The sequence below is a fragment of the Thamnophis elegans genome, chromosome 13 (assembly GCF_009769535.1).
Source record: "Thamnophis elegans isolate rThaEle1 chromosome 13, rThaEle1.pri, whole genome shotgun sequence".
Classification (NCBI taxonomy): Eukaryota; Metazoa; Chordata; class Lepidosauria; order Squamata; family Colubridae; genus Thamnophis; species Thamnophis elegans.
Genome location: NC_045553.1, coordinates 14,536,481 through 14,557,675, shown reverse-complemented (window position 1 = coordinate 14,557,675; position 21,195 = coordinate 14,536,481). Strand labels below are relative to the sequence as shown.

The following is a 21,195-nucleotide window of genomic DNA, read 5'->3' as shown; positions in this document are numbered from 1 at the left end:
GATCTTTTTGTTTCTTGGTTAAGCAAATCACTGCAGTCGTTAAACGAATCACAGACGTTAAGTGAATCTGGCTTCTCCCACTGACTTTGCTTATTTAGAAGCCAGCTGGGGGAAGATCGCAAATGGTGATCACATGACCCCAGGACATTGCAACTGTCAGTCGCCTGAATTTTGATCACTTGATCCTGGGGATGCTGTGACAGTCATAAGTGAGGACTGATCGTAAGCGCGAGGACCAGTTGTAAGTGTGAGGACTGGTCATAAGTGTGAGGACTGGCTACAAGCACAGGGACTGGTCATAAGTGTGAGGATCAGTTGTAAATGCGAGGACTAGTCATAAGTGTGAGGACCGGTTGTAAGTTACTTTTTTTCAGGGCTGTTGTAATTTGGAACAGCCACTAAATGAATCGTTATAAAACAAGGACCACCTGTATGAATGCATACATCTCCCATAAACCACAACTTGGCAAATATTTTTTCTCCGGATTCAAAACATTTGGCCACGAAGCTGGGTCAGCGAGGCCGGAAGGCAAACACCGAATCCATCGAAAAAACGAATTCCAAGTCAGAAGGCTTGGCCGACGGGAAGCCAATTCGCCACGCTTACCATTTTCAATTTGTGCTGCTGGAGGATCTCATCCAGGTTCTGCCTCTTCTTGTAGTTGAAGTAGAAGTTTTTACACTGCGAGACGCTCTTCGACCCCACCATGCGGGCAATGGCGGACCAGTTGCGTCCATGTTCAAGGAGACCTGGGGTGGACAAGGCAGAAAAGCAGACAGTTTTTAAAAAAGGCTTTAGAAAGGCAGAAGGTTAAAAAAAAGGCAGAAAGGCTAAAAAGCAGAGATAGGAAGATGGTTAAATTACGACATGATAAAAAAAACCCCCCAAAATGCTAGCCAAGGAGGAAAGTAGCAAAAATAGAACCAAATCTCAGCAGGAGACCCATCAATCGTTTTCCCCCCTTGGGAAAAAAACCCCAAACAAGGCCAAACCATGAAAGCTCTCTAACCTCTCTCTCTCTCTCTCCCTCCCTCCCTTCCCCCAGTCCCTCTCCCTCTGATTCTCTCTCTCTCCCTCTCTCTCTCACATACACACTGTCTCTCCCTCTCTCCCCACTGTCTCTCCCTCTCTCTCCCCACTGTCTCTCTCTCCCTCCCTCCCCCAGTCTCTCTTCCTCTCTCTCTCTCTCTGACTCTCTCCCTCTCTCTCTCACATACACACTGTCTCTCCCTCTCTCCCCACTGTCTCTCCCTCTCTCTCTCTCACTGTCTCTCCCCTCCACTGTCTCTCTCCCTCCCTCCCTCTCCCCCTCCCCACTGTCTCTCTCCCTCTCTCACACACATTCTCTCTCACTTTCACTGTATCTCTCCCCACACTATCTCTCCCCCCCCCCTCACTCTCTCTCAACCCCCCCTCTCTCTGTCTCTCTCTCAGAGAGAGGGAGAGAGGGCTGTAAAATGACAGTTAATCTTCTCCAGATTAAAAAAATAATAAAATAAAAGCAAGGATAAAAATAGAAGTCGGAAAAGTGCCTGAGAACTTTTCCTGCATTTTTGAGGATGGGATGGAATGAAAAGCGAAATTGCTCTGCCTGTCATTCGACTCGGGGAGCAGGAAGGTGCGACAGTTGTTTGTCTTGGCACCTGTTGAGGACTTGAAACTTGGTTCCCCCACCCTTCCTTTGCTCCAGTCCGCTGGATTTGCACCAACCCCAATTCTGAGAGTTTGCAAACAACCCCTTGTAAACAAGTCTTTCTTAGCCTTCATTTTCAAAAAGAAAGAAAGAAAGAAAGAAAGAAAGAAAGAAAGAAAGAAAGAAAGAAAGAAAACAAAAGGAAGCTGTCAACCCGGAATGGATTTTGGCTCAGCGCCAACTGTCCTGTGGTCACATCTGAACTCGTGTCCACTCCTAATATGCATTTCCCCCCCACACACACACACTGCTGGTGTGTTTAACTAAAGATGAGTCTCATCTATGTCTGCCTTACAGGGCTGTTAAAACCCCTAGGGTAAGGGTGGAGTGAGATGCTTCTTGCAAACTCCAACAACTTTGCAATATTTTTTTATAAACTACCTTGAAAGATAAATAAAATCACGTCCCTATTAAAAATGCATCATCCTGCCTGTCAGAAAGATGCGGGGGGTTAGGGGGGGTCTCTGGAGCCTTAAAGAGGCTTCAGCGGCCCAGGCTGGCATCACACCTACCTGCCCCTGTGCGGTCATACCCCATGGGTAATGCATCGCCCACATGCCCACCCGCCCATCTTTCCCTGCAGCAGCCGCATATTCGTGCACCCACAGCTGCCCTTATCTTTCCAGCACCTCCGATTAAAAAAACACACACACACACCAACACCTGCTTTCCAAAACTATAATTACACACACACACACGCCTGGGGAAAGACATGTCAGCAGCTACCTTTGGCTCTTGCCAGGAAACACCCAATGTATCCCACAGCTGGGAAAAGGCCCCCCAGTAAGTTGCCCTCCCTACAAACTCCACCCCTGCCTGCCCACCTTCCCTTCCCTTCCCCGGTGCTCTAAAAAGTCCCTGCTAAATTTTCAAACTTTTTGGAAGGGAAACTGGAGGTGGTTTCCCATCCCCAAGCCAGATCCGGGCTTTGGGAGGTCCGGCCCAGAAGGCACGGCGGTTGGACATCACCCGTTGGGACCTTTCCACCAGGAGCCACGCCAGTGGGACACTCCCTCCTCCTCTTCCCTCCCTCCCTCCCTCTCGTCCACAACTCGTACACTCAAAACGGCTCAGATTTTCCACTTATCCCCACCCTCCTTTACAAACCCCCACTTACATCCTGGTCCACATTCATCTGATGGCTGCTGGACCGAAACCATACGCGGGGAAGGAGGCAGGCGAATTCTCGGGAGTTAGGGGAAGGAGGAGGAGGAGGTCAGACCAAACAAAGCAACCCCCCTTCTCCCCCAGTTTTTTAAAAAAGAAAGAAACAAGGAGGAATAGAAGAAGAGATCAGGCTGGTTCAGATGCTCTCTTCCTCCTCCTCCTCCTCCTCCTCTTGGCTGGCTCGTATCTCACTCTCACATTTCTTGCTCGCCGCGGACTCTCTCAGGGCAGTCCCGGAAAAGAGGCATGTGCGCCCAGCCACCGCTGCTCCCGGGGAGGGTTTTCTGCAGCCGGTGCCAACTTCAAACTGGGAGAAAGGTCAGCCGATCCCGGAAGACTCCTTCCTCCTCCTCTTCTTTCCCTGGCAGTGCCAACCCTCCAACTTGCTCTGCGCCTCCTCCTTTACATTTTCCAAGCGAACCCGGACTCCCACCTGCTCGGTCCCTGGGCGCCGCTTCCCAGCCGTGTGTCTCTTTTACGGAGGAGGTGGTGGTGGAGGAGGAGGAGAAGAAGGAGGAGGATTCGCTTCCCTTCCCTCCCAGCCTCCGCAAACTCCCTTGCCAGCCTTTGCCTGCCTTTCCCCGAGCGGCTCTGGGTGCCAGGAGGGGCAGGAAGAGAGGGGGAGGAAGAGGAGGAGGAGAAGGAGGAGGAAGAGGAGGAAGCAACCCAAAGAGACAGATTTTGGGAGAGGATCCAGATTGCGACCGAAACGTGCAGAGGGGTGAAGCCTTCGGTGGGGAGAGCTGAGGAGGAGGAGGGAGGGCTGGCTGTAAGGGAGGAGGTAGGAAGCACCGTGGGGAGCTAGCTCCCTCTGCTTCTCCGCCCTCCAGCCCTGCCCCTATGTGACCCAGAAGTTTGCTCCGTCTGAATGTGACCTCTAGACAGCGTCCACAAGCCGCGTGGCATCGGCCCAAGACGACAAGGGTGCGGCCAACTTGGCAAGACTTCCCCCCTTCTCTCTCTCTCTCTCTCTCTCTCTCTCTCCCTCTCTCTCCCTCTCTCTCTCTCTCCTCTGAATGTCAACAGCAAGGGAAAAAGAAACCCAGGAAAACAAAGCCTTTCTTAATCGCTTCCTTCTCTCTGATCTGAATCAAAGGGGTTGTTCTTGGCAGCAGCTCCCACGCAAATGGGGACCCCCTCCTGCTGGGCCTCTGTTTCTCTCCCCCCACCCCCGCTCCTTCCACACACACACACTCTCACACACTTCCCCCAAGGGTGGATTTGGTCCCAAACATTTTGGCTTGCAGGGCACACCAGATCAGGAACCTGGAAAGGAAGAGGTGGCGGGGTAGGGGACAGAAAGGGAAAGCCCCTTTCCCCAGGAATGAGTGGGGCAACTCCAAGTCCCCCACTCAAAGGCAGGAAATGGAGGGATGCATGCTTTCTCCCTTCTTCTGCAAGGAGGTGCGCGTCTCCTGTCCCCAAAAATGTAGAAAGCTTTGGATTAGCCGGAAAAGGGGGAGCCCCCCCCTCCCAGGAATGAGCCCACCGCAAACCCCATTTATTGTGGAAAGTGAGGGATGCATGCTTCCCCCCATACACATACGTTCAAGAATGCACCTCTGCTGTCCCCCAAAATGTAGAAAGCTTTGGATTAGCCGGAAAAGGGGGAGCCCCCCCCTCCCAGGAATGAGCCCACCGCAAACCCCATTTATTGTGGAAAGTGAGGGATGCATGCTTCCCCCCATACACATACGTTCAAGAATGCACCTCTGCTGTCCCCCAAAATGTAGAAAGCTTTAGACTGGGCAGAAAGGGGGATCCCCCCCTTCCCAGGAATGAACCCACCAAGACCCCCATTTATTGGGGAGACTCAGTCCCCCTCCCAGGGTAGAAAACTGAGAGAAGCATGCTTCCCTACCCCCGCAGCCCCCCATGCAAGAACCTGCATCTTTCCTGCCCCTCAAAATGCAGTGGACTTTAGAGTAGGCAGAAAGGGGGGGACTCCTTCCCCAGGAATGAACCCACCAAGACCCCCATTCTTGGGGAGATCCAAAGCCCCCACTTCCCAAGGCAGGAAACTGACGGATGCATGCTTCTCCTCCCTCCCCCCCCCCCCATGCAAGGAGTTGCATCTTTCCTGCCCCCCTCCCAAAAAATGCAAAATTGCTCATCCAAATCTTCACTTTGACACACACACACACACACACCCGACTTAGTTCACCTACAAGGGGCAAGTGAAAGAGTCTCAGCTTCGAGCAGGACAACAAGACCAAACCGACTTCTTCTCCCCGCTCTTTACCCCCTAAGAAAATACCCCCTTCTCCCCCACCCCACCCACAGCACCAAGAATGGACAGTCCAGGGGTCAAAGCCAAACTTCAAAGGGTGGGCAGGACTCCGATGTTCTGAATTAAGCTGTGCCACCACCAAAGTTCAAAAAAAGCCTGGCGAGCCAAAAACTCATCAGAGGGGCCAGAAGAAAAGAAAGAAGAGGGAGGCGGTAAGCAAGCAAAGGGGGGGGGGGTGAATTCTGCAGCTGGTATAAATTATGCAAATTGGGTTCATTTGCATGTAGCCTCGATTAGACGGGTTTTGAGTCAGCTCCTGGAGGTGGAAAAGCTTGGAAGAGGTGGATAAAAAGATTGAAAGGTGCGGTACCTCAGTCTAAAATGCCTCTTCATGCAAGCATAACAGAGTTGGAAGGGGCCTTAGAGGTCTTCTAGTCCAACCCCCTGCACGAGCAAGAACGCTTACACCACTTCAGACAAATGGTTATCTAATCTTAAAAACTTCCAGTGTTGGAGCATTCACAACTTCTGGAGGCAAGTCGTTCCACTGATTAATTGTTCTCACTGTCAAGAAATTTCTTCTTAATTCTAGTTTGATTCTCTCCTTGATTAGTTTCCACCCATTGCTTCTTGTCCTGCCTTCAAGTGCTTTGGAGAATAGTTTAATTTCCCCTCTGTGGCAGCCCCTCAAATATGGGAACGCTGCTATCATGTCACCCCCAAGTCCTTCTTTTCATCAGACTAGACATACCCAGTTCCCGCAACCATTCTTCACCTCTAATCCCTTTTGACTCTTCTCTGCACTCAACTACTTTTTTTTATATCATGATGACTAAAATTGGATGTAATATTCCAACTGTGATCTTACATAATGAAGTATGACCAGCTAGACCAAGCTAAATACTTATGGAAATGTAGAACAAGTTACAACAGGGTCTTCCAGTGTTCTTCAACTCTCTGAAGGTCATCAAAAGAGTAGAACAGAGTTGGAAGAATAGAAGAAAGAGTAGAACTCAGAGTTGGAAGGGACCTTGGAGAACTTCTAGTCCAACCCCCTGCTCAAGCAGGTGATCCTATAAAGTTTCCCCTTGCACATATGTGCTAGCAGTTCCTGACTCCAGGGGGCGTTGCTCACCACCGTTTCAAAGCCAAAGAGCTAGCGCTGTGACCTTCTCACCAAAGGTGGTTCCTATTTTTCTACTTGCATTTTTAAGTGCTTTTGGACTGCTAGGTTGGCAGAAGCTGGGACAAATCACGGGAGCTCACTCCGTTACGCAGCGCTAGGGATTTGAACCACTGAACTGCCGATCTTTCTGATCAACAAGTTCAGCCATTCATCCACCGCATCCCGGAGATCCGATACGTTCCATAATTTATAATCAATGGACTTCCATAATTCCATAATTTCCAAGATTGAATAAGTCTGGGGATAACCAAATCTTCCATTAACAGGTTTCCACATTCCACCAAGGAATGAACTGGATGAGTTTGGAGACCAACAGAAATGTATATTTCTTACAAAAATATCGAACAGGCAAAGTCCACTCTGCTAAATGTTATTTATCAAATTACGCCAATAATGATATTTATTTAGCATGGAGATTCTCCAACATCTGAAAGGATTCTCTTCTTACAGGAATCTAAGGATGCTTGAGGTGGGTGTTTTTGGATGAGGGTGATAGAGAATGGTTCCCAGGTTGGATTTGGTCTTCAAGAAGACAAAACTCTTGACCCAGGAGTGAGAGTCAATTAAACAAAACAACACAAGACCCTCATTTCTACCTGTGTGTACAGATGGATCTTGACAGACTTGAACACAGGAAATTCAATGTAGAGAAAGGTAAAGTCCTACACTTAGATAAGAAAAGACAAAAGGACACATATAGACTGGGTGAAACCAGGCTTCATAGCAGTGACTGTGAGGGGGATCTTGGAGTCTTAGAGGACAACCAGCTAAATATGAGCCAGCCGTATGCAGCGGCAGCCAAAAAACCCAATGCAATCCTAAGTTGCATTAACAGAGGGATACAATAGAAATCAAGTGAGGTACTAATACCACTCTGTAAAGACTTAGCAAGACCACACCTAGAATCCTGCATCCGGTTTTGGTCACCACACTATAAAAAAAGATGTTGAAACTCTAGAAAGAGTGCAGTGAAGAGCAACCAGGATGATGAGGAGACTGGAGGCTAAAACATACAATGAATGGTTGCAGGAACTGGGCCTGGCTAGTCTAGTGAAGAGAAGGACCAGGGGAGACAGCATAGCAGTCTTCCAATATTTGAAGGGCTGCCACAGAGAGGAGGGGGGTCAATCTATTTCCCAAGGAACCCGAAGGCCAGACAAGGAATAATGGATGGAAACTGACCAAGGAGAGATTCAACCTGGAAATAAGGAGGAATTTTCTGACAGTGAGAACAATAAATTAGTAAACTAAACCTGCTGGGCATGTAGTTCATATTTATGACGGTTATAGCATCACTGTGACCCTGTTGTCGATAAGAGCCACTTGCCAAGAGTCTGAATTTTGATCCATTAGAGTTTTTTTTTTTTTAGAGTTTTATTAGAATTTGTAGGCCGCCCTTTTCCCTGAGGGGACTCAGGGCGGCTCAGGGAAAGGGGAATACAGACATCAAGATAGAAACATATAATAAAATGGTAGGCAACATACATTCATCATTCGGGAGGGGCAACTATCCTTATCCCCAGGCCTGACGGGCGAGCCAGTTCTTCAAGGCTATGCGGAAGGCCTGGACGGTGGAGAGGGTACGAATCTCTACGGGGAGCTCGTTCCAAAGGGTCGGGGCTACTGCTGAGAAGGCCCTCCTCCTTGTGGTTGCCAGCCGACACTGGCTGGCCGATGGGATACGGAGGAGGCCTAGTCTATGGGATCTTATTGGTCGCAGGGATGTAATTGGCAGAAGGCGGTCTCTCAAGTATCCAGATCCACTGCCATGTAGGGCTTTATGGGTGATTAATAGCACCTTGAAGCGCATCCGGAGATCGACAGGCAGCCAGCGCAGCTCGCGGAGGATAGGTGTTATGCGGGTGAATCGAGGTGCACCCGCAATCACTCGCGCGGCTGCGTTCTGCACTAGCTGAAGTCGCCGGATGCTCTTCAAGGGCAGCCCCATGTAGAGCACATTGCAGTATTCCAGCCTAGAGATCACAAGGGCCCGAGTGACTGTTGTGAGAGCCTCCCGATTCAGGTAGGGTCGCAACTGGCGCACCAGGCGAACCTGGGCGAATGCCCCCCTGGTCACAGCCGTTAGGTGGTGGTCAAATGACAGCTGTGGATCCAGGAGGACTCCCAAGTTGCGAACCCTCTCTGAGGGGTGTAAAATTTGACCCCCCAGCCTGAGTGGTGGAATATTAGTCAAATCTTTGGGAGGAAAACACAACAGCCACTCGGTCTTTTCTGGGTTGAGCACAAGCTTGTTAACCCTCATCCAGTCCATAACGGCCTCAAGGCCCCGGCCCATCACATCTACCGCTTCATTGAGTTGGCACGGGGCGGACAGATACAATTGAGTATCGTCCGCATATTGATGGTATCTAATCCCGTGCCTGCGGATGATCTCTCCCAGCGGTTTCATGTAGATGTTGAATAGTAGGGGGGATAAGACCGAACCCTGAGGCACCCCATAATTTAGGGGCCTAGGGGACGATCTCTGCCCCCCCACTAACACCGACTGCGACCTGTCCGAGAGGTAGGAGGAGAACCACCGTAACACGGTGCCTCCCACTCCCACCTCCCGCAGTCGTCGCAGAAGGATACCATGGCCGATGGTATCGAAAGCCGCTGAGAGGTCAAGGAGGACCAGGATGGAGGGATGTCCTTCATCTCTGGCTCTCCAGAGACCGGGGGGGGGGGGGGCTGCAATGGTGGTAAGTGTGAAAACCGGTTACAAGACACTTTTGTCAGCAACTTGTTGTTACTTCAAACAAGTCACTAAATGAATGGTTGTAAGTTGAGGACTACATGGACAGATTTTCACATTAACAGAGTTGGAAGGGACCTTGTAGGTCATCTAGTCCAAGTAGGAGACCCTACACCATTTCAGACAGATGGCAGTCCAGTCTCTTCTTGAAAGCTTCCAGTGATGAAGCTCCCACAACTTCCGGAGGCAACTTCTGTTCCTTCAGATGTTGTGGAATAATGGATGGAAGAATAATGGATGGAAACTGATCACGGAGAGATTCAACCTAGAAATAAGGAGGAAATTTCTGACAGTGAGAACAATCAAGTTCCCACTGTCAGGAATTTTCTCCTTAGTTCTAAATTGCTTCTCTCCTTGATTAGTTTCCACACATTGCTTCTTGTTCTATCCTCAGGTGCCTTGGAAAACAGCTTGACCCCCTCCTCTCTGGGGCAGCCCCTCAAATATTGGAAGATGCTCTCCTGTCTGTCCTGGTCCTTCTCTTCATAGACCAGCCATGCCCAGTTCCTGCAACCCTTCATTGTATGTTTTAGCCTCCAGTCCCCTCATCATCCTGGTTGCTCTTCTCTGCACTCTTTCTAGAGTTTGCACATCTTTTTGTAGATCCTGGTGACCAAAACTGGCTGCAGAAGACCCTCCTATCTGGAGCTCATCCAGAGCTGACAGGTGCCAAACTTCCAGACTTTTAAGCAACCTGGTGCATGCTGAAAAACGAAATTCCCTGCTGTTGGAGGGTGCCCAGATTACAGAAGATCATTTTCAATCTTTGCCAGAATATGTCAACACTCCCCAGAACTTCACTCTCCTTCTGGGCCAGGAATTGATTTGGCTTCCTATAATTGAGAGGCTACTTTGGGGGAAAAAAAATAAGACCAAAAAGAAGGTTTCCAAACTAAGGACCTCAGCTTACAATTGTATACTCTGCTGAATGTTTAGGCAGCCTGGGGGATTGTGGGTTTAGTACACCATAAAAGTGTCATTGTGCACGGAGTCTGTTTTGTCTCTCTTCACTTTGGCGTTAATTGCAGGGCGTATCCTGCTTTTGTCTCCCGGAGCCGCACCAAATCTTTCCTCCTTCGCTTCGAACCTCCTGCTGGCGGCCCAGATCCTATGCCTAGTGATTTCTTGCATGGAGCAACAAACCAATGCCACCTGTCACCAGCCAAGCCATTTCGGTGCCATCTGCAGAGTCACCAGGAGCCACACGAAAGCATTATGTGGGCGCTAAGCTAAAAACCCTGTTCAGATAGCAACAGAGACGAATATTTGTAGCTCGGGCTGAATTGTGGAGTCCTTGGGGCTCTCTGAGCTTGCTGGTTTTCTTGCAGATGTTTCATGACCCAACTAGGGAATATCATCAGTGCTAAAAGGAGTGGGGTTTGCCAAGTGGAAAGGGGAGGAGGGGGAGGAAGAGGAGGAACACTGCAGGGTCCTTGATGCTCTCTGAGCTTGGTGGTTTTCTTGCAGACGTTTCACAACCCAACTAGGAAACGTCATCAGTGTCAGAAGGGAGGGGATTGCAGAGAAGAAGAGGAGGAGGAAGGTGGGAAGAAGGAGTATTGTGGAGTTGTTGGTGTTCTCTGACCTTGGTGGTTTTCTTCCAGATGTTTCATGACCCAACTAGGGAATGTCATCAGTGCTAGAAGGTTGTGGGTTTGCTCTCTGTTTATATTATCATGGTTTGTCCTGCCTGTGTTGGGGGGAGTATTCTAGGTCGGTTCCTTGAGAGAGCTGTTGTTGACTGTTTGTTTGTTTGAGTTGGTAGTTTCTTGATTTGCGGCCCTGATGGCCAACTTTTGTCACGCTTAGGTTCTCTGTGTGCACACAGGCTGTCCCCAGTTGCTCTTCCAGTTTCCGGCATGTCCTTGCTGTTCAGCTGGTCTTTGCGCATGACGGAGCACTGGAAATCCAAAGACCAGTTGGCCAACACACATACATGCAACAGAAACTGGAAGACCAGCTGGCTGGTGCACGCATGTGCATTTGCCAGCTGGTCGTCGGGTTTCCGGGCTCTGGCGCATGCACACATTCCAGTTTCGGCACTCGGTGAGGAAAAGGTTTGCCGTTACTGATTTGGGGTATTGTTTACTTCTTGACGGTTGCTGCAGTGTTAGTCTCGGTGTTAACCTCTGCTCATATTGGATATTGAGGGCATTTTGTTTCCTTTTTGGCTAGGCAAGCCACTAGTGTACAAAGAGACCAAACCTACTCCCTCCTCGCACTGATGACGTTACCTAGTTTGATAATGAAATGTCTGAGAAAACAGTTCAGCTCAGAGAGCACCAAGGACCCTGTTCCAATACCCAGCCAGCCACTACTTCCTCCTTGTTGTTGTCCCAACTGCCCAACAGAGAATGTCAGACATCTCCCTAAGCTGGGTCATACACAACCTTTACACTGCCTTAGCAACTCCTGAATTTGTCCGAAACAAAATACTGTCGAAAGCTTGCAAGCAAAATCTGGAGGCTTCCATTCACCATGCAAAACACCTTCAATCTCAGGATGGCCAGTAATAGTGTCAACCCACCAAGAAACACAACTGACACCTGAAGCAACCAACACGCTCACTCACCACGGACATCTTGCAAAGAAAAGGAAAGCCAAAAGCTTACCTTTCTTGGCTGTTTCCATCTCCTCCTCCGTCCAGCGAGAACTTTCGTTCATCTCCAAAGAAGCTGGTGGAAAGAAAAGAAGAGATTAGAAGAAAAACAAAAACCTTGGGGGGTGGGGGGGTTGGATAGCAATAGCCCTTAGACTTATATATCGCTTCACAGTGCTTTCCAGCCCTCTCTAAGCGGTTACAGGGTCAGCCTCTTGCCCTCAACAATCTGGCTCCTCATTTTACCCACTCCGGAAGGACGGAAGGCTGAGTCAACCCTGAGCCTGGTGAGATTTGAACTGCCAAACTGCAGGCAGCCGGCAATTAGCAGAAGTAGCCTGCAGTACTGCACTCTAACCACTGCACCAACATGGCTCGTGTGTCCGTGTGTGTATGTGTGTGTGTTTATGTAACACTTAGTGACATGCCATTTGCAATGACCTTCCTATCGAACATGACTTTTTCTTTGCCTAGCTGACTTTGGGCCAATCACCGGGAGATGGTGAGTTCTAGTTCCTGCCTTAGGATTGAAAACCAGCTGGATGACTTTGGTCAAAATCACCAGGAGACAGCAAGTTCTAATTCCATCTTAGGCATGAAATCTTGGAGACACTCCAAAAAAGAACCACTCTGTAATGGTTAAGGGGCTGGCCTAGAAACCAGGATACTGAGAGTTCTAGTCCCACTTTAGCCAGGAAAACCAGGTGGGTGACTTTGGGCCAGGAGACAAGGAGTTCTAGTTCCTGCATAGGCATGAAAGCCGGCTGGGTGACTTTGGTCCAATCACCAGGAGACAGGGAATTCTAGTTCCTGCTTAGGCATGAAACCCAGCAGGGTGACTTTGGGCCAATCACCAGGAGACAGGGAGTTCTCGTTCCTGCATAGGTTTGAAACCCAGCTGGGTGACTAAGGGCCAATCACCGGGAGACATGAGTTCTAGTCCTGCCTTAGTCATATAAACCAGCTGGTGACTTTGGGCCACCCAGCTGGTTTTATATCTCTCTCAACCCAACCCACCTCACAGGGTTGTTTTGGTTGGGAAAAAATTGAACGAGGAAGGAGCATTAGGTATGCTCTCCACCTGGAGTTATTTATAAAAATAATAAAAGCAGGGATAAAACAAAACAAAAATAAAAAGAGGAAAAGCTGCTTTTGTTAATCGTCTTATCTTGACGGTTCTGATTTTCGGATCTCCCGTCATAAAACAAGGCTTGGATAGCTAGAATCAAACCACAAGAACCAAACGGACGTGCAGCTAAAGTTTCCCCCGGGGCAAACTAAATTCAGGTGATGAACTCCACCAGTTCCTCACCTGAAGCTCCACCAGTTGGATCGTCTACCAGGTCTTCCCATTCAAGCTAAGACTAACTAAGCCCAGATCCCGGGATCCACCCCATCGATTTCCAAAATGAGATTTCTCCGTAGTTCTCCACAGCCCTCAAGTGGCCAAGAGAGGCAACTTCTCCAGATCTATGCAGAAGACTTGTCCGTCTGCGGAGAAGGAAGTGGCTTTCCAGAGGATTCTAATCCAAAATTTGTCATCTCCTGTCCTACTTCTTCACTGCGGCTCCGCCCGTGTTTTGGAACAAATCTCTCGGCACGCCCTTCCAGGTTGTCCTAGAAAAGCAGCCCCATTTCTGACTTCCCTACCTATATCGTCTGTCACTTCCAAGGCAAAAGAGAATTAAGCTTATTTTATTCTTACTTGCCTGTTTGTGAAAGAAATGCTTTTGGTTTATGTTTAATAATATATTTTGGACTCAATTGTGGGTCGTAAGCTGAGGATTTCTTGTACACCACAACGTGGTGGTTGATAGATATAGATACCCTGTTTCCCTGAAAATAAGACCTCCCTGGATAAAAAGCCCAGTTGGGCTTTTGAGCGCATGCTCTAAAATAAGACACCCCCCAAAAAAATAAGCCCTCCCTGAAAATATCGCAACACAGCAGCAGCCATGAGGTGACTACACTCACCGTCTCCTGCACCTCAAAAAGAATAAGACCTTCCTGAAAATAAGGGCAAGTGCTTATTGGGGGGTGGGGGCGTGTCCAAAGAAAATAAGACTCTGTCTTATTTTCAAGGAAACACAGTAGAAACGTAGATAGATAGATAGATAGATAGATAGATAGATAGATAGATGGATGGATGGATGGATGGATGGATGGATGGATGGATGGATGGATGGATGGATGGATGGATGGATGGATGGATGGATGGATGGATGGACGGACGGACAGACGGACGATAGATAGATAGATAGACAGACAGATAGATAAGAGAGAGGGGGGATGATGGAAGATAGATAGCTAGATAGCTTGACAGACAGACAGGCAGGCAGGTAGAGCTGATAGATGATTGATATGGAGAGAGAGAGAAAGATAATACATAGATAGGTAAGTAGGTAGGTAAGAGATAGATAGATAGATAGATAGATAGATAGATAGATAGATGATAGATAGATAGATAGATAGATAGATAGATAGATAGATAGATAGATAGATAGATAATGAGATGAGATGAGATGAGATGCTTTATTTGTATGCCGCCCTTTTCCCTGGGGGGACTCAGGGCGGCTCACAACTCAAGGGGAGGGAGGACAAACAGGTCACAAACATGAAAAACAATACATCATTAAAAACACAACAGTCATACAATTCGAGTGGGGTTAAAATCTTTAGCCCCAGGCCTGCTGGGACAGCCAGGACTTAAGGGCTACGCGGAAGGTCTGGAGGGTGGTGAGGGTACGAATCTCCACGGGGAGTTCGTTCCAGAGGGTCGGAGCAGCCACCGAGAAGGCTCTCCTCCGGGTAGTTGCCAGCCGACATTGGCCGGCTGATGGAATTCGGAGGAGGCCTAATCTATGGGATCGTATCGGCCTAGTGGAGGTAACTGGCAGTAGGCGGTCTCTCAAGTACCCAGATCCAATACCATGCAGGGCTTTGTAGGTGACAAGTAGCACCTTGAAGCGCACTCGAAGATCAACAGGCAGCCAGTGCAGCTCGCGGAGGATAGGTGTTACGTGGGTGAAACGAGGTGCACCCACGATTGCTCGCGCGGCTGCATTCTGGACCAGCTGAAGTCGCCGAATACTCTTCAAGGGCAGCCCCATGTAGAGCACATTGCAGTATTCCAGCCTAGAGGTCACAAGGGCACGAGTGACTGTTGTGAGAGCCTCCCGGTTCAGGTAGGGCCGCAACTGGTGCACCAGGCGAACCTGGGCAAATGCCCCCCTGGTCACAGCCGACAAATGGTGTTCAAAAGTCAGCTGTGGGTCCAGGAGGACTCCCAAGTTGCGGACCCTATCTGAGGGGCGTAATATTTGACCCCCCAGCCTGAGAAATGGAACACTTGACCAATTAGTGGGAGGGAAGCACAGCAGCCACTCGGTTTTATCTGGATTGAGTACAAGCTTGTTAACCCCCATCCAGTCTCTAACAGCTTCAAGGTCCTGGCTCATCACATCCATCGCTTCATTGAGTTAGCACGGGGCGGACAGATACAACTGTGTATTGCCCGCGTATTGATGGTATTTTATCCCGTGCCGTCAAATGATCTCGCCCAGCAGTTTCATGTAGATGTTAAAAAGAAGGGGGGACAGGACCGAACCCTGCGGCACCCCATATGTTAGGGGCCTGGGGGTCGATCTCTGCCCTCCGACTTAGATAGATAGATGATAGATAGATAGATAGATAGATAGATAGATAGATAGATAGATAGATAGATAGACGGACAGAAAGACAGACAGACAGACAGACAGATAGACACACACAGACAGATAGACAGACATAGAAAGAGAAAGATGATTGATATAGAAAGATGGTTGTTAGATAGGTTTCATGGTTGATGAGCAACTGAATGGAGGTAGCAGTGTTTTATTGGCCGGATGCCCTTCCTGATGCCAATGCAGAGTTTTGTACAGCAGAGATATTCTCATTGTGCCCAGGGAGAAAAATATCTGCCTCTACCTGGGATCGAACTCACAGCCTCCCAATTGTGAGGCGAGAGCTCCATCTCTGGGCCACTGCACCACTCTTTTTTTCCCAGCACAGTGCCATTAAAAAAAGAAAAGAAATCCACGCACCCTCCCATATAGATTAACGTCTTGTTCTTTCGGCCCTTGCTTTGAGAGGTTCCCCCTTCACTTCCCCAGCAGGAATCCCTTCTTGATCCCTGGATCCATTCATCCATGCTACGGAGACCTACCTAGCTCGGAATTCTGCTGGGGCATGGCCACCTCCTCGTGGTTGGCCTCGTTGGCCATGGACCGAGTGATGCGCCCTTTCCGCCAGCCCTGGCTATTGGCCGTCTTGCGCCCTTTGGAGGTGACAGCTTCCTTCTCGTCATTGTCCTCGCCGGACGTGTCCTCGTTCTTCTCCCTGACAGAACCAGAGAGCAAGAGAGGGATGATCAGTTTGGGTTTTCTGCAGGAAACGGGAACATCACCGCGGCCAATTTACGTTGGTTTTGCTTTTTGGAGCGCATTCCACCTATACCTTCGGCTAGAGTCTGATCTCAGATTACTACAGCAGGCTTGGGAGGGGTGCACCTCATTGGGGAATGTGTTTTATGACACAGACTGAGGGAGGGGAGGGAAGGAACAGGGATAAAGTTCAAGTATAATTCAAATGAGGCTTAGATCTGACCGCAATATGGTATTGCCAAAATGGTGCTCCTGATAAATGACTGGTTTTCTTTTGAAACTTGGCTCGAGGCTCATGAATCAATTAGGACACCTTTCGGAAATCTGACACCCAGATTGCTATCTTCCACCAGGAATGGCCAGATAAGGCTTCGTGGATCTTGGAAGTCCAGCTTATGCCTCTTGCGGCTGTGCAAGGACTCCAAATCAGACTTGTCAGATGTTACAAATCTTTTCTATCCTGCTCTACAGAGTGGAGAGTTGGTCTCTGACAGAAAGCCACTTGAAGAGACGAGAAGCATTTGAAATGTGGGCTTCCAAATGGCTATTAACATATAAGCTGGGTTGACAAAATCAGAAATGAGGTGGGGATAAGCCACCTGGGTAAGCAAAGGGAAATAATCAAAGCCTTCAAAAAGCGAAAGTTAGAATATTTCGGACATGGGATGCGACACCCGGGAAAATACGGCATCCTTCACTTAATCCTCCAGGGAAAGATTGAAGACAAAGGAGGTCCAGGCAGAAGAAGAACTTCATGGCTTCAAAATCTAAGGGCCTGGTTTAGACAAAGCTCAGCAGCACTTTTTCATGCGATTGTTGATAAAAATAGGATTGCCAACATGATCGCCAACGTCCGATGACGGATATGGCACAAGAAGAAGGACTCCAAGCTAAGCCCTTGCTTGACTCCTCCTTCCACCCCAATTGGCAGTTTCCCCACAGAGCAACACTGATGCCAAATGTTCCTTCCAGCCAAGGCTTAATCTTGGTTAGAGAAAGTTGGCCAACTCTTCCATCTAAAGAGTCTAAAAATGCTGATTTCCCCTCCTGGTTAACTCAAGGGCACGGCATTTCCAAGTCGTTTTTGCAGCCTTCGATGGCCAACAAGCATTTTGGTGCTCTGGTTAGAAGCAGGAAGGGCCTTCGCGTTTCCTTCGGCCTGTTTCAGGAAGACCTCGAGGTACATCAACCGTTGCAACCACACAGAACAAAACCAAGGTATCCTGGATCAAATTTGTACCAGGGATCAACAGTACAGAATCAAAAGCAGACCATTGATAGAAGCCAATGGGTCTCTTCTGAACATCCAGCCAGATGCTAAAATCCAGCCCTTGCTTATCAACGGAGACCGAGTGGAGCAAGTGGTCAGTTTTAAGTTTCTGGGTGTCGTCATAAAAGAGGAGCTGACCTGGGGCATCTCACATTGCAGCCCTGGTCAAAAGGGCCCAGCAGAGATTATACGACCTGAGACTTCTCAGGAAGCAACAACTGAATAGAAAACTGCTGGTGACCTTCTAGTGCTGTACCATAGAGAGTATTTTAACTCACTGCACCTGTGTCTGGTTTGCCAATTGCACAGGGGCAGATGGGACAGCACTCCGGAGGGTCAACATCATTGCCCAGAGGACGGTGGGTTGCCCTCTCCCCTCTTTGGAAGAGCTTTATAGCTCCCGCTGCCTTAAGAAAGTCCAAAACCTTCTTAAAGATCCATCTCATCCTGGACACCTTTTTTTTTGAACTATTACCATCTGGCAGACGGTACAGGACAAGAAAGATAAGGACAATAGGCTGAAAAACAGCTTCTATCCCAGGGCAGTAACTATATTGAATTCTACTGTGCAGTGCAATATTAATGCAATATCAGGAATTTTCAATTCAATTGCATAGAATGTGAAGGATGTGTGTTTGTGTTTTATTTTTTATAGTTTTCTTATATATGAGGTACACTGAAGATGGCATTTAATTTTGTTGCACGAGGTGCAATGACAATAAAGTAAACTAAACTAACATCCCTTGCAAGATCTTAGAACTTAAATCTGCCCCCAGTGGCTTTAATTAAAGTTATTTCCTCGGATAGTACTAGGACAGTGAGGGTGAACCTTTTTGGCATTGAGTGCCCAAAACCGGAACACTCATGCATGTGTGTGTGTGTGTGCGCGCATCAGAGCGCCGCAAATCCAAAGACCAGCTGGCTGGTGTACATAGGCCTGTTTTTTGGGCAATTTGGGGCCGTTTTCAAAGTGGTTTACAAACTGTTTTCAAGGCGTTTTTGACCCGAAAAATGGCCTGAAAATGGTGGGGAAATGGCCCGAAGAATGATCTGAAAAGAGCCCAAAAATGGCCTGAAAATAACCCCAAAACGGCCTGAAAATGGCCTGAGAATGGCTCCAAAACCCAGCCTGAAAATGGCCTCAAAACAGCCTGAAAATGGCCCTGAAAACAGGCCAAAAAATGGGCTGAAAACGCTCCCAAAAATGGACTGGAAAACAGCCCCCAAAACAGCCTGAAAATGGCCCAAAAACGTTCTAAAAAACGGCCTGAAAATGGTGGAAAAATGGCTCGAACAACAACCTGAAAAAAGCCCAAAAATGGCCTGAAAACAACCCCCAAACGGCCTAAAAGCGGCCATCCATGCTTTTGTCCCCTAGGATGGCCCTCCTCAGTTCCCAGGTCTGCTGATTTCCTTTCCCAGAATTCCCCCGCCCATGGGATTGTAACTGACCACTCTTAGGAACAAAAACCTCCATCCTTTGCAAAAGCTGCAAGATGGGGAAGGCAGTGAATCAATTCCTCCGTTGCAAGAAGCCAAATCCATGCCTAATTCTGCCAGATTTGGGGCGGCGAGAGACTCCCTAGAGCTGACCCCTTCTCTGCTCCCTGGATTTTTACTACACCTGAAGTGTAAAACATGGACAAAACTTGGGAAGAAATATATTTTCCAGGCAGGAGAATTCTAGCATTAAACCGCAGCCAGGCCCAGTTCTTGGTATATAAAAAACACTCCTTTCAAGCAACATTGAGTTTAAGGGGGCAGGAAAAATTCATCCATGTCCTCTTTTACGTTGGTTGGGAAGGAGAAGGAGGAACAGATGTAGCCAATATAGCGTTTCATGGATTTATTTAGGAGATGTTCTAACGAGGCTTCCCCAGCAGCACAAAGCCGAGTCCTCATCCTGATAAAACTCCTTTTATTTAATTGACAGTGAATTCCTCCCAGCAAAGTCTTTCCTCTCCCACAGTCTTTCAAGATTGTTCACAATTACCGACCTTATTCAGGCCTGGAGAGTGGCCAGGCCGATATCTTTCAGATGCTGCAAAACTTGGCAAGAATGCAGGAATGAACTAATGGTCTCCTGCAAACTCCACTCCCCTTTCGCTCCTCTTTTATTTCCTCTGGGAGGGGCCATTCATCGTCCACCTGTGGCCTTACTGTTCCCTTCATCTGGCAACTCTGCACATGCGCACACTGAGAACAGGCTCCAGTTGTTCTTCTGCCCCACTGATCTCCGATTCTGAAGGTAGCTGATAACTGTTGGATGGCCCTGGCCTATCTCTGCCTCGAACACAGAGCCCTCATCAGAGCCTTCCCCAGACTCCGGGACTGGCCTATGTTCCTCCCCAACCTCCTCACTGTCCAAATTTGCCACCAGCTCCACTGGTGGTCCACAACAGGAGATCTGTCTCTTCCCCTTGCTCCAAATGGCCCTGGAGGCAATTGTATTATCAGCTGCACAAAGGCAGCAGGGAAAGACCGAGCTGGGTTTTTAAGCAAACTTTGGGAAAGAGAAAAAACATCACTTGTCCCCCCCCCCCCCGCCGCTTTGTTCTTCTTTCTCTTTCCTGACTTCTGTTTCTTTTTGCCTTTGATCTTATTACAAACTCTGATAAAATTACAAAGCTCTTCACGCGCACAACCTCCCCGCCCAAAAAAGCATCGCTCAGTGAGTCACAAAAATCGAGGCAAGAAACGGATGCAATGCTAGCCTCTTTTTCTTGGAAAGCAAACGCTCCCCCCCCCCACCCCCTCCACTTCCGAGACTTACTTTGTCAGTTCTTCTTTGTCGTTTTCGGATTCTGGCTTCTCCTCTTCCTTCTCAGCATCTTTCTCTTTTTCCTCTTTTTCTTCTTGGTTATTCCGGGGCATCTGTTGCTGCTGCTGTTGCTGCTGCTGTTGCTGCTGTGAGACAGGGAAGGAGAATCAAAAATAGAGGAACTAAACATCTGAAGGAGACAAAACTGTCTGTACTCCCCCTTTCAAACGTAAGGAGACGCAAGACTTTGTCTACACTCTCTCCTATTCCCACACCATTGTTCCCCTGATTGTTCTTCTTTTTAACCAGTTGATGAAAAAGAAATTATGTGCTGCACGGTTCTATCATGACACATGCTCGGACAGGGATCCAAAGATGGGAGAATACATCATACATGCAGACATGACTCTTACAGTTTCAGCCTCCTCATGTGTTGCAAAACAGCCCAAGAAAGAAAAAAAATCTTGAATGAAAAATCTGTGAGAAAGTGAGCAAATTGCTGTCACCCTGCTACAGCCATCTATCTATCTATCTATCTATCTATCTATCTATCTATCTATCTATCTATCTATCTATCTATCTATCTATCTATCTCATCCACTTTTTCATCCCATCCATTCTGATCTAGCAACATTCATTCATCCATTCGTCCCTCTGTCATCTCTCTGTTCATCCCATTCATCAATCCATATCCATCCATTCATCCATCCGTCCATCCATCCATCCATCTATCTCATCCACATTTCCATGCCATCCATCAATCCATATAGGTAGCCACATTCATCCCTCAACATCCATCCATTCATCTCTGTCATCTATCTGTTCATCCCATTCATCCATCCATATCCCCCCACATCCATCCATCCATCCATCCAACCAACCAACCGTCAATCCCTATCTCTCTCTCCATTCATATCTGTCTGTCTGTCTCTATCTATCTATTTATCCATCCATCCATCCATCTCTATCTGTTTGTCTATCCATTTATCTGTCTCTGTCTGTCTATCACTATATCTCTATCCATCCATCCATCCATCCATCCATCCATCATCCATCCATCCATCCATCCATCCATCCATCCATCCATAGCTAATCGATCTACCTACCTATCT

At 48.3% G+C, this 21,195-nt stretch overlaps 1 protein-coding gene across 1 annotated transcript in view; it reads right to left on the bottom strand.

Annotated features, from left to right (window-relative positions):
* NCOR2 (nuclear receptor corepressor 2) overlaps window positions 1–21,195 on the bottom strand; it is a 207,759-nt gene that overhangs the window by 89,182 nt on the left and 97,382 nt on the right. Inside the window, 4 exon segments of the mRNA XM_032229003.1 lie at window positions 608–750; window positions 11,645–11,707; window positions 15,836–16,008; window positions 20,096–20,229. Of these exon segments, the coding sequence (XP_032084894.1) occupies window positions 608–750; window positions 11,645–11,707; window positions 15,836–16,008; window positions 20,096–20,229 (513 nt within the window).